This window comes from Garra rufa, chromosome 22, assembly GCF_049309525.1.
Source record: "Garra rufa chromosome 22, GarRuf1.0, whole genome shotgun sequence".
Taxonomy (NCBI): Eukaryota; Metazoa; Chordata; class Actinopteri; order Cypriniformes; family Cyprinidae; genus Garra; species Garra rufa.
This window is the reverse complement of record NC_133382.1, coordinates 26661924-26675067: the sequence shown is the minus strand read 5'-3', so window position 1 is coordinate 26675067 and position 13144 is coordinate 26661924. Positions and strand designations below refer to the sequence as shown.

General features: G+C 37.0%; 2 protein-coding genes across 2 annotated transcripts; one reads left to right on the top strand and one right to left on the bottom strand.

The window, feature by feature from the left end:
• Positions 1-1096: 1096 nt before the first annotated feature.
• Positions 1097-3978, bottom strand: mxtx2 (mix-type homeobox gene 2). The gene is made up of 4 exons (XM_073827889.1): positions 3938-3978; positions 2182-2225; positions 1899-2071; positions 1097-1789 (listed from the first exon to the last, which is right to left on the bottom strand). Exons 1-4 carry the CDS (start codon positions 3976-3978, stop codon positions 1097-1099), a joined length of 951 nt encoding a protein of 316 aa, XP_073683990.1.
• A 1812-nt stretch (positions 3979-5790) lies between these two features.
• Positions 5791-12866, top strand: LOC141298208 (zinc finger protein 518A). The gene is made up of 2 exons (XM_073828718.1): positions 5791-5855; positions 7957-12866. The coding sequence occupies exon 2, from the start codon at positions 7975-7977 to the stop codon at positions 12250-12252; it is 4278 nt and encodes a 1425-aa protein (XP_073684819.1). The 5' UTR covers positions 5791-5855; positions 7957-7974; the 3' UTR covers positions 12253-12866.
• The last annotated feature ends 278 nt before the right edge of the window (positions 12867-13144 follow it).

Sequence of the window (13144 nt, the reverse complement as noted above, 5' to 3'; positions counted from 1 at the left end):
CAATATTTTGAAATATACATTATACATTCATATGAAACAAGAAAGCTAAATAAATAAGTATTCCATTGATATTTGGCCGAGATACAACTATTTGAAAATCTGGAAGGGTGCAAAAAAATCTAAATACTGAGAAACTCGCCTTTAAAGTTGTCTAAATGAATTCTTAGCAATGCATAGGCTATTACTAATTAAAAATTAAGTTTTTATATATTTATGGTAGGAAATTTACTAAATATCTTCATTGAACATGATCTTTACTTTATATCCTAATGACCCTGCTGAAAACAACAGAATGGTTGGCTGGTTTTAGCTGGTCAGCATGCTGCATGGTTTTGGCCAATTTCCCAGGCTGGAAGACCATCTACAACCAGCTACTTCCAGCTTAAACCAGCTAAGACCTAGGCTGGTTTTAGCTGTTTTTTCAGCAGGGGATGTTTAGTGTAAAAGACAAATCAATAATTTTGACCCATACAATGTATTTTTGGCTATTGCTACAAATATACCCGTGCTACTTAAGTTTTGTGATCCAGGGTTACATGTCTGGGCATGTTAGGCCCCTCTACTCATTGGAATTGACTGTTATGTTTGGACATTTGAGTAACCTTTGAGTTGTCAGAATTGATTAATCAATTCTGATTTTCTGTAATAAATAACAATAAATGCATAAATAAAATAAACTGTGTAAGAAATCCAGTAGACATAAATTCATACATTTTAACATTTTATTTCAAATAAATAAGCAGTATTTTACAAAGTGACAGTATAGGTTGTGTGAGCATAATTAAATGTAGAAATAAATATCCCAACTGCACTAAAATACCTTAAAAGAGCATAAAGAATAAATAAGTTCTAAATTACTTTCTGGTGCAACCATAGGCTACTGTTTCAATCTACTCCTTAGTAGAAAATATAAATAAATAAAGTCCATTAAATACAAAAGTTCAATGTGGATATCAGATATTGCTCTGTAACCGGCACTTACACAATACCATGCTTCCTATATAGTACAATCCAAAAGAAAAAAGAATCCTACTCCTCAAGTTAACCCCCATGTTAAAGCAGTATTTGTCTCCTTAGGTTATGGATGTTTGCAAGACTACTGTAGATCCATCTGGCCATTGAAGCTCCACCAGGCTGGCTCCATTTCCCCAAGTACATCCTCCAGATACTGAGAGGACAGGTCTGGAAGTGGGGCCACAGGCTGCTCCTCAGCAAGCCTGTCCCATGGACTACCACAGTCGGTGTATGGCACAGATGGAGAGCAGTTTTCAAGTCCCATGTCCCAAAAAGCAGAATCACAAGAGGAAGGGGAGGTGGGAAGTGACTCCAGGCCACTAACACAGCCAACTCTGGCACTTCCATGAGGGTAAGGAGGTGGTGGGTAGAGGAAGAAATGGCTCTCATCCTTGTAGGAATTCCCAAACCTCTGCGTTGGTAGATTCCATGTCGACTCAGGAGAGGATTGTACACTTCCTCCAGAGCTCCAGCTGTCTGCCACAGCTTGCAGATCTGAGGCAAGAGAGGGAGAACAAGAGCTGGTTCCCATCAGTCTGTTTTGCCGTGGCTTAATAGCAGGTGTGCTGTAGTTAGTTGGAGGGAAGGTAAAGTGCTGTGGAGACATTTGAGCCATCTGAATGTTGAAGGATGCGTCTTGAATGCCAGTGGCCCCAACGCTAGCCATGTGAGGGGGTAGAAAAGGGCTGGGTAGAGGAGAGGTACTATCCAGCTTTGGTGAGGTCCGAGTGGCTCTGTTCTTTAGGGTTCTGGCTCTCTTGTTCTGGAACCACACCTGGAGAAATAAAACATTTATGTTAGCATTTTGATGGATTCATATTTTTATACTTAAAAAAAAAAAATGTATGAAAACAGTTTGTTTCCATAAAAAGATGTTGACATACCTGAATACGTGACTCTGGAAGGCCTGTGGCTTGAGATAGACTTTCCCTGACACTAATACCAGGGTAGGGATCCACGCTAAAAGCCATTTTTAGAAGTTCCATGTGCTCCTTGGTGAAACAGGTTCTCTTTCTGCGGCCTGCAATCTTACTGGCCTGTGAGTTTCCATCTTGAGCTGTAAGAGTCAAAAGATATGTCATTATTAATGCACAATATATAAATATTGCATAAAAAGTTATTGTTGTAAAGTTATTTATTATAATATTTCACAAAAGGAATTCTTACCATTGCAGTCAGTCCACATGTTGTTCAAGGATTTTTGATGATCACTTGTAGAATGTAATTCTATAGGACTGCGTAGGTCCAGCTGGATGCTTTGCTACTGCTCCTTGTGCTACTGATCAACAACTGAAGGTTGGCACTATTTATACCTGCCCACCTAGGTCCAGAGAGGGGCTGTCCTAACACCTGTACACTTTAAAGGTAAGTGGGCTCTGTGATCTCTAATGGGCAAGTCACACCTTCATATGTGCCACACCTTAATTTACACTTCATTCATCCATCCATCATCTTTTGTTGTTCATCACAAACACTTGATTAATTTGCAAACATGTCAAGACAATTTGTAAGATTGTTTATATTACTTTTGATAAAAGCATTACTACTATTACTGCTTACTATTTTTGAAATACAAATATATTTGTAGGTACATGACCATCTCTATTAGGATGTAACATACATTACATTGTTATAAATGTTTTTATCTATTCATTCATTCATGTATTTATTTATTTATAATAAATTACATTTTCAGCTTGTAAAGTACGATCACTTTTATTTAATTTCAAATTTTTTAAATATGTAATCATTTTTAATCAATAATAAATATATAAATAATAGCAAATATTTTAGCATTTGTATATTAATATTAACAATATACATTAATAATACATTGTCACGTGATATACATTTAAAGAAAAAATAATATACACGTAGACTCCTGTTTTTTCAGTGTTTATACTATAAGGACTATTGAAGTTTTGTATAACTACAGTGATGTTATTTTTATTTAAAAAGAGGAATTGTTACAATACATAATATTAATATATTTATGATCATGCCACGCTGTTTCTCATCACTTAAACCAAGCAGTTTGTATTAAATGATGTGATTCTAAAAGTAGCTATAGTGCAGGACTAAAATATGTTTTGTATAAAAAAAACAGATTTACTGTATATTTAAAATTTATAAATAAAACGTGATTAGTGGATTTTCATATCATGCAAGAAATAGGAAGATTCTAATCTGTAAATGTCAACATATTGTGACAATCAAAGGATAAGATTACTTTTGTCATAGGTGTGAATAGGTTTGATGAATGTGTTTACACCTCTTTGATTGATATGTCCCAATCAGTTTATACAATTGCTCCTATACAGCCAACTCATACCCTTTAACAACTGTAAATACTCCTTTATAAATATGAATAGGCTCCAATCACAGATGCCAGGTCTTTATGATTTTTATACCTGACAATAATAATAATGTGATTAATTACACACCTATATTTCCCATGTTGCTTAGAATATAAAAACACTTATTTAAACAATGAATACAATAAAGCTTAGCTCTTGTTCATTTCAAAGTGTTTAAAACAATTTCTGAGATTTCAGGAAGAATTCTTATATTAAATATTTAAAAGTATGCTTAGTGTAGAGCTAAATCTGCTCTTCTAAGGTCAGAGGCAGTATATTGTTGGTATAGAATGGTCTATAATCTGCATTTCCTACCTGACACATGGCAATACTTCTAGAAAAGTATGTTTAGTACTTCTTATACATTTTACATGTCCCTGATTACAATATTTGTTATGCTGCAAGATAAATAAGTAACACAACTAGCAATTACTTCTGTCCACAAACAGAAATGAACTTTTTAATTAGGGGCAGTTTTTGTCTTTTGGAACTGATTATCATTTTTACCTTAACATGGACATATGATTTCTGACAAATAACAAAATAATGTGCATTTAGTAGTGTACCAAGACCTGGTGAATTTCTGACTTTGGTTGTCATTCCTCATTTTAGATCTTAGCATATAGCCAACAATGACAAACAATAGTAATATCTTCAAAATTATGAATTTTGAAGTAAGTGTGCTCTGTGATGTGTAAATGGGCAAGTCACACCTTCATACGTCACACCTTAATTTACACTTCATTCATCCATCATCTTTTGTTGTTCATCACAAACACTCGATAATTCTGCAAACATGTCAAGACAATTTGCAAGACTGTTGACAGAAATATTAATTGTAAGTATTACTACTTACTACTTTTAAAAAAAAATACATTTGCAGGTACAGTATTACCATATTTTTTACTATAATATTTTGTCTTTTTTTTTTAATAAATCACTGTTATGCATACCTTACAAATAGTTTATGATAACTTATGATGAATTTAGAATATTAAAAACACATTAAAATATTTTGTCTTTTTTTTTGTAAATAAATCACTGTTATACATACCTTACAAATAGTTTATAACTTATGATGAATTTAGAATATTAAAAACACATTAAAAACAGTAAAAGCAGACATGTCACTATATGCCTAGAATATTTCTAATACGCATAAAACATAATACGTGACCCTGGACCACAAAACCGTAAGTAGCACAGGTATATTTGTAGCAATAGCCCAAAATACATTGTATTTATGCCAAAAATCATTAGGATATAAAGTAAAGATTATGTTCCATGAATATATTTTGTACGTTTTCTACCATAAATATAATCAAAACTTAATTTTCGATTAGTAATATGCATTGCTAAGAACTTCTTTTGGACAACTTTAAAGGCTATTCTCAGTATTTAGATTTTTTTGCATTCTCAAAATCCAGATTTTTTTTTTTTTTTATTCGACTTTCAGGTAAAGTATAAATCTCAATTAAAAAAGATCCTTATGACTAGTTTTGTGTCCACGGTCACATATTATAAAACATATCTGAAATATATTAAATTACAGTTTTGTCATTTTGGTGACCTTCTGGACTGGTGAATTTCTCATCATGGTAATCATTTATTAACCTACTACAGTAATACTTTAAACATGAATTTTGAAATAAATGAGTTTCAAGTTGAAATGCAAGGAAAATATTTGTCTGATTTGTAAACTCACATTATTGTGGTAGTTATTTAGCTACTTAAATTCAAAAGAAAGGCGCTGGTCAGGCTGGGAGACCAAGCTAAAACCAGCTACTTCCAGCTTAAACCAGCTAAGACCAGACAAGGTTGGTTTTAGCTGTTTTTTTCCAGCAGGGTTATAGGCTAAGTGTAATTGCGTTAACATTTTTTATGATTATATGTCATTTATTTAGTCATTTGTTGTTTTGGAAATTAGAGCTGTGAGCATTTGTTACATAAATCTGCTAAATAACTAGGCTACTATGGAAAAGTTTTATCATGTCATTATCATCACCATCACAACAGTAATAATTCATACATCTATTTGCAGCACCTCAGTGCACTGGTATTAATATTCCAGTAAACATTATTTGAACTATCTACCGTTAGAGTAATGATATTGTAGGTCAAGATGGCGCGTTATGATCTAGAATGAGTCATGGCGTCCCTAGAGTCTACAAAACAGCAGTATGCATGGCCACTTTTAAAAATGGACATAACTGCTTCTATAACAGAGCGAAAACTGCATAGACTTTGATGTAAACAACACATTATATACATAAATTAACCAATGGAGCATTGTATTCCATTTAGAAAATTGGTTTTGAGGTTTAAAAAGAAATATACGTCGGTAAAGACGATCTAATGAGCGTTTCAGGTAATCCATATTCATCCGCTCTGAGTTCCTGCCTCACGAGCAGTGAAGGGAGCGGAACCCGGATGGAACTGTCATGGCTGCCGTCACCGACCTGCCAGTCTAAAGAGAAAAAAGAGGTACATTTCTCTAAACTGCGCTTATTTAAAACATTACTTTTAATTAAGACACAACGGCATTCAATTCAACTATAACGGCCACTTTTTGGAGTAGTGTGCTCTTGCGTTGACTTCTTTGTTTTTTAATCGTTTGATTACATCCAGCGTGGGTGGGGGCGACTTGCTTTATTTCTGTTGATGTGGATAAATAACGTGGCTTATGAGTGAATGACTTTGAGTGACATTTGTAGATGTGATCGATAAAAGAGAAGCGGGATAGTCGGTGTGCATCCAGAAATGCACGGCCATAATTATCGTGTTGAGTCGATTGACATGGCACTTCCTTTAGTTGAATGTGCATTGTGCGTGTCTGCGTTGCACAAAGTTGCTGAATGCCAACTTCATTTAAAACCGACTTTTATCATTCGCAGATGCATGACTTAGTTCTTGAGTGTTGCTAGTTTGTATCATGTTTTTAAAAAGTTTGTTTGTGCATCTGTGGAGTGATTGTGAAGTAAAGAAATCCTGGTCAAAAGTTTGGCTAATATAGCAGAGTGGAGATAAATCAACGCTGTCTGTGACAAAGATGTGCATGAGATTATGGTCATGCTGATGAAGTTTACATTTCACACGTGAAATGATGTGCCTTGCATCACTTCATATGTTAGTTGTTGCATCAACTTTCTCTCTGCACTGACAAAGTGTTGTCCCTCATTGTAAATGATAAAACTGTTTATGGAGGTCATCATACAAACATGAATCCATTTGACCACAGTGTTTCTAAAGCTCCTTAGACAGAAATAATGGTATTTTTATGTCATTTTGAGTAAGTTAACTTAGTGATGTTGGTCACAGTTACAGCGGATTGGTGTCAAATTGCTAATAGAAAGTAGCGTACAGTAAAGTTTTGGTTTGTTTTGTTTTATTTGATGTAAAATACTTTGACATCTACATTGATAATGTGAATCAATGATTTGTTGTTGAATTCTAAATGATGTTAAAATAAGTCAAAATTAGTTTCTGGGCTTTCCAACTGTCCACAAATTTGACTAATGCCATGTTTACATCTATATGTGCAATCTTAAACTACATTAATAATACACCCTTTAAATATTTTTAACTAGAATTAAACTTGAAGTAATTAGAGTCCAGTCATTCAAAAACAATCACATGAAATCATATACTTGACAACTATGTGTAAATATATCAACTTTTTTTTTTTTTTTTGCAAATTGTACTGATTGTTGTAAATGCTTTGAATCACAACATATTTTTCAAATCTAACAAAAAATGATATATTTTATTTGATAGATATTGATATATTTAGACATGAGTACATTTCAGTAAGCTACAGTACCAGAGTTAGCATTTCTTAGAGACATATACTAGCCATTTTTTCCCACAGTATACATTTCATGTATTAAACCGTATTTGAACAGTTGTTAGGTGACCTTAATACACTTTAATAGACATTAATGACATTATCTATTTTTTTCTTTTCTTTTTTTACATTTGGCAGTTTAATCATGAGTCAAGAGACAAATATGTTAAAAATGTGCAGTCTGATTTTTTTTTTTTTTTCTGGTTCATTCTTCACACTGGAGTGCTATATTCTACTCAGTAAACAGTGTACTGTTCATTTTGGAAAATGTATACTATACACAGTATACAAGCTATAAACTGCAACAGTAATAGGCATGATTTGATAGTATGCTATTCTGAACATTTCTTAAACATAAGAAATATGGAAGTCTGCAATATCTCAAATCGCAGAAGTTTCTGAATAACTTCTGAGCACAAATTATATTAAAAAAAAAACTTAATGTTTAAATCCTTCTGGAATCTTAATAATTGAATTTTCCATTTTCCAAGACATCAACCATTAATAGCAAAAAGATGAAGCCTGTAGTTTTTAAACAAATACTAGTATTATAGACTGCACTGGAGAGAATATGTAGCCTATAGTAGGTCATGTTGCATAAATATTTGAGGAAAAAGTTTAAAATAAAGCATAGTAGCTTGTGCTAATTGGGTCATATTCTTTTAATGCTGTAAAAATGAAGGGTGCTGCTGTATTATTCCCATATTACAATATAACACTGTTTGTTTATTAATTTCACAGGAGCCTTTATTCTAAAGCATGGAGGTTGACCTGATGACATCAGATGATCCCCCTGAAAGCCATGACCTGAGCCAGGATGACGACACCTCACTGGACCACACTTTGCCCCTTGAGTTGGCACATCAGCTTCCAGAGACAGAGCATTGTGACCAAGATGAAACGCCCCCTGAGGAGTCAGCCACTGATAATCTTCACACAGACGGCAAAGCTTCTGGAAAGACTCCGTGTAAGATGCAGCAGGGTGCAATCTTCTCTGGAAAAATACTGAGTTTTTGTTGCTCTGAATGCAAGGACGACACCACTTACAGCCCCAACGACTTGCTTAAACATTTTCAAGGAACGCACAAAGGGACTCTTCCGACTTATCCTTGTGATCTGTGCTTGTTTGTCACCAATGAATTCTCATCTCTTCAGCGACATCGCATCGGACATCGAAACACTTTGGTCACGTGTGAGATTTGCAACGACGGGGTGCAGTATTCGCTTCTTTTGCTCACCAGGCACTTCACCAGCTGCCACAGCCGTAATGGACAGTTTCGCTGTAAAAAGTGTGAGTTCTCCACCCGAGATGCAGGAACCTTTGTTCAACACATCCATCATCACAACGAACGTAATCACAAATGTCCACATGGTAGCCCCACACAAGGGGAGCATCAAAGGACTTTCCCTTTCTCTTGTCAGATTTGTGGCTATAGTGCAGCTCGCAGAGAGTATCTGAACAAACATCTTACTGTGGCACACGGTGAGGAGAAGAACAAGTGGAGAACAAATGAGGACAATTCATCTGGATTAAAAATGATGCTTAAAAAGTCTCCTCCAGTTGGAGGATCTAGAGACTCTCAGTGGATGTCAAAACTTAACTCAATCCCTGGTGTAGGTCTGCTTGATCACAACGGCACGTTGTTTAACCCTGAAAAAACCTTGGAGGAGACCCAGCAGTTCCTTGAAAGAGCTGTTGGGGTTAAAAAAGAGAGTACTAAATGGACAAAATCTCCTCTAAAATGTGAGCCGCAAACTTTGCACCTCATTCCATCAACAACGCCACAACCAAAGTTACAGGAGCATGAGATTAATCCAGGACTTCTGAATTCAACCAACAGCAATGGACTGACTGTTCTTATGGTGAAAAATAAAATTTCTATTCCACCAAACTGCACCACTAAAGTCATGGGCTTTAAGATGGTAGATGGTAAGAAACATTTAGTTCTAAAAGTGATACCAACAAAACAAGAGGACTCCACTGAAAATGAGATTTCTGATTCACACAACGGTGACGATGAAGATAAAGTTACCAGCAGCCCCTGCTCTTCATCCTCACCAAGCATAGGATCGCTCCTCAGTTTAGAGTCTGGAGAATCAAACGAGATATCTTCAATAAAAGAAGAGTCACAAGAAGTTGAAAGTCACATTGGCAACCATCTCCCCCCAACAGAAGAGCACAAAGTTAGCTCTGAGAGTGCAGGCAAAGCAGGACAGGTTAATAATGAGGATACTAAAGTCTCACATAGTGTTAAAGTACTGTCTATGGCATTAAAAGATGCTGGGCTTGCCCCGTGTCAGAGCAGTCAGTCCAACGGGAGGTCATCGCCTCATCTTCATGAGGTATCAAGTGAGAAATGCTCAACTGATGATATCCAGACAGCCAGCACACTTCCTTTTGCAACTTCAGAGCTTTCTTCCACTGATTCTGAGACCACTGATTCATCTAAATATGAGGCTACAGCGTTAGCTTCAGTTATGGATGAACCCTCACGTTCACGGTCGTCTGCTGATGAAACAACAAGTCCTGATGCTGATATCCCTGAAATGTCTGTAGAAGGCAGGTCCACAAACACTGATATCCTGAAATCTAAACTTCCATTAAAAACAACTGTAGCAACATTTTTAGAAGAATCTCTTATTCAGGAACCATGTGAGAATAGCAGTGAAACAAACTCCCCTCTCAAAAAGAGCATCCTTGATTTAGTGGCTAAAGAAGAGAAGGATTCTGACCAAGTTGAAAGTTCTCAGTTTTACCCAAATGCTCATTCTGACTCAAGTGAGACTCTAGCCTCAGGCAGTATTGTTGGAAAGTCCTCTGAAGTAACTAAAAACGAAAACACAGAGGCAAATGCACAAAATGAAACTAGTAAAAGTGCATCAGCTGAAGCCAAAGATCATAACACAGAAGTTGAAAATAACTTTCTCAATTCCCCAAGTCAAGAAGTCTTTAGTTTCCACAATTATTCGAAAGACACCTCTGGGAGCTCTCCTGATTCATTGCTGCCTGAGGAAGACTCACCGCAGGGGTTGGAGGAAGAAGAATGCGAGGAGGATTTTGGTGATTGGAGCTTAACTCTTCCAGCATCGCCTCCTCTTCCAACTGAAGAAGATAACAAGAAAGGGGCTAATGAGAGTGATCTGGTCTCTGAAAGTGGAGAGAAAGCATTAGAGAGAGTTTCGGATAGTGATATTGAGGTCGACGAGTGCATAGCTACTGTCGATGATCCGCTCATTCCTGTGCTTCCAGAAAAAGCAGCTTGTTCATCAGCACCAGAGAAGAAACAGGAAGGTAACACCTCTGCAAGTGAGAACACAGCGGCAAGCTTGAACAGTGCGGCTGTTTTGGGCAAGATACTTGAAAAGCACTCAGATGCCATTATCAGCCAGCAACTTGAGAAAGAAAGAATGAGGTCTTCAGCGACAGCACAAGAAACTGTTATGCCAACCAAAACCACGCTTCGGATCTTGCAGACACCTGAAGGAAAACAGCAGATGTTTCTTCAAACTACTGACACCCCATATGCTGTGCCAGTTCAGCTGAAAAGTGGAGCTGGGTTCAAGCTAATTACGAAGTCCTGCTCTCCCAAAATTAATGTTTCTTATGTGAAACCTGGGATTGAGATGGCCAGCAAGGCTAAAGGAGTAGCTCTTACGTTAAATGGAGGCCGAATTGGCATGTCTGCCCAAAGTTCAAATCTCGAAACTAAAGGTCAAGCGTCTGCCCAGACGGCACCAAGTGGCAACCGCTACTTTGTCAATGCATCTGCTTTTAAAACATCTCTTCTCCTATCAGGTGCTGTCAAGTCCTTATCTGGAGAACAGGCGACCAACGTGCCACAGACTTGTTATTTAGTTCAGAGACCACTCCCTGTTACCCCTGTTAGTAGCGAGTCAAGTGGTTCAAGTTCTAAGACTGTGCTTGCAACTCGTCCTGTACTGGCCATGCCTGTGAATGCAGCCGATAAAACCAGTCCCTTGCAGGCTGGAAGACAAGCTTACTTGGTTAGATACATTTCTCCTGCCAAGTCAGGTATACTTTTAAACAATTCAGACGGAAAAACTTCAAACCAGGGCAAGCAAGTAAACGAGGCTGGGAAAAACAGGGTTTTCCTCAAGATACTTAGAGGTCCCAACGGGACCAGATTTCTGTCCACTGCTCCATACACCACAGCCAAAAAGTCAGTATATCTTGCCACAAGCTCTTTACAGTCGCCTTGTTTGTTAATGTCCTCAAATAAATCTTTAACTAGTTTGTCAGCAGGTCTTCAAACCTCTGCTAATTCACAAGGTCTCGTCCATAAACTCATCCCCGCATCCCAGCTTAAACATATTCTACCCCAGTCCAATATTCAAATCAAAAGCAGGGCTGATCACGATGTAGCATTACAGAAGTCGCCACTCATTCCCTGTTGCATCCGTCCACGAAGCCAAAGGAAACGGAGGCGAAAGGCTTTGTTTGAGGAAATGCTGGAGAGCTCTTCCAAAATGAGGAGAATCTCTAGCAAGTCGTCGACTGAGAAAGACGCTACCTCAATTTGGGAGCCTGCTGCAAAGGATGTCGTGAGAACGCTGAGGCTCTGTCCCTTTAGTCCACTTCAAGAAATCAAATGTCCCCGTCGAAACCAGCCTGTGGTGGTGCTGAACCATCCAGACGCAGACATTCCTGAAGTCTCGAGCATCATGAGGTCGGTGAACAAATACAAAGGTGAAGTTCTCAAGGTGGCACTGTCCCAAAATACAGTTAAAGCGCTGTCTGAGTCTCCAAGGACACTTTCAAAGCAGAATGCTTCCAATGGTGAAAGATCAAGACCAGTAGGAGGTGCTGTTCAAGAGAGATTTATATTGAAACTGAAGTTAAAAAAGACTAGCAGAAATAAATATGAGGTGGTGAGGTCCTCATCTGCCGGTTCGGAGCAGCAGCCAACTTTTTGTTGCTGGTTTTGCGGCCGAGTGTTTAACAACCAGGAGGACTGGATCGGCCATGGTCAACGACATCTAATGGAAGCAACAAGAGACTGGAATAAGATGTTCTAATGCAACTACAGAGCCCCTGGATTGGGCCAAATGCCATCCTTCGTTGTAGAAAACAGTTTTTGGTATCTTTCCTTTTTTAATAGTACAGTAAGATGCAGTTAACTTGTTGATATTATTTTTCCATAGTTTTTTCTTCAGAAGCTTTTAAAGGGTATAGTGTAATAGAGAAGAGTTTGGTACCTGAAACAAGTTTGTATGTAAATAATTTTCACCCTTGTATATTTAAATCAAAACCCTTGAGTATGTATAGAACGGAACTGTGAAAACTGGACACACTGTATGTTTATGGTGCAAGCAAGAAAGATCACTGGTATAAGATGGTGCTGTCTCCTTTAGACCTCTTTTAATGCAGACAATTGAACCGATTTCTCAGGTAATTGCATAGTTTTTGAATGAATGAGTGAATGGTCCAGTTTATAAAGAAGTAATGTTCAATTGTAGATTTTATGTACCATTTAAGTAGTTTAAGTTGGCTACATGTATGTCATACCTACATCACTGAACCAATTAATGTCATTCGAGGCTCAGATATCGTGGAAATGTTCCAAAATTGAATTTGATATGCAAATTTTATAGGGATAGTTCACCCAGAAATAAAAATGTTGATTTTCTCACCCTCATGTCATTCTTGACCCCACTGAACTTCTTTCTATAGACAAAAAAAAAAACAGACATTTTTTAAAAATATCTTCTTTTGTGTTGCACAAAAAAGTCAAACAAGTTTGATGGGTGACTAAATGATGACTAAATTTATATTTTGGGGTGAACTATCCCTTTAAGTATTGTTTAGTAATTGTGACACACGACAAACAAGCCCAACTGGTTCCTGTGGAAACCATCGTAAAAATTGTGTCCTTTGAGGTGGTTTGCCATTAATATGCTGTATTTGTTC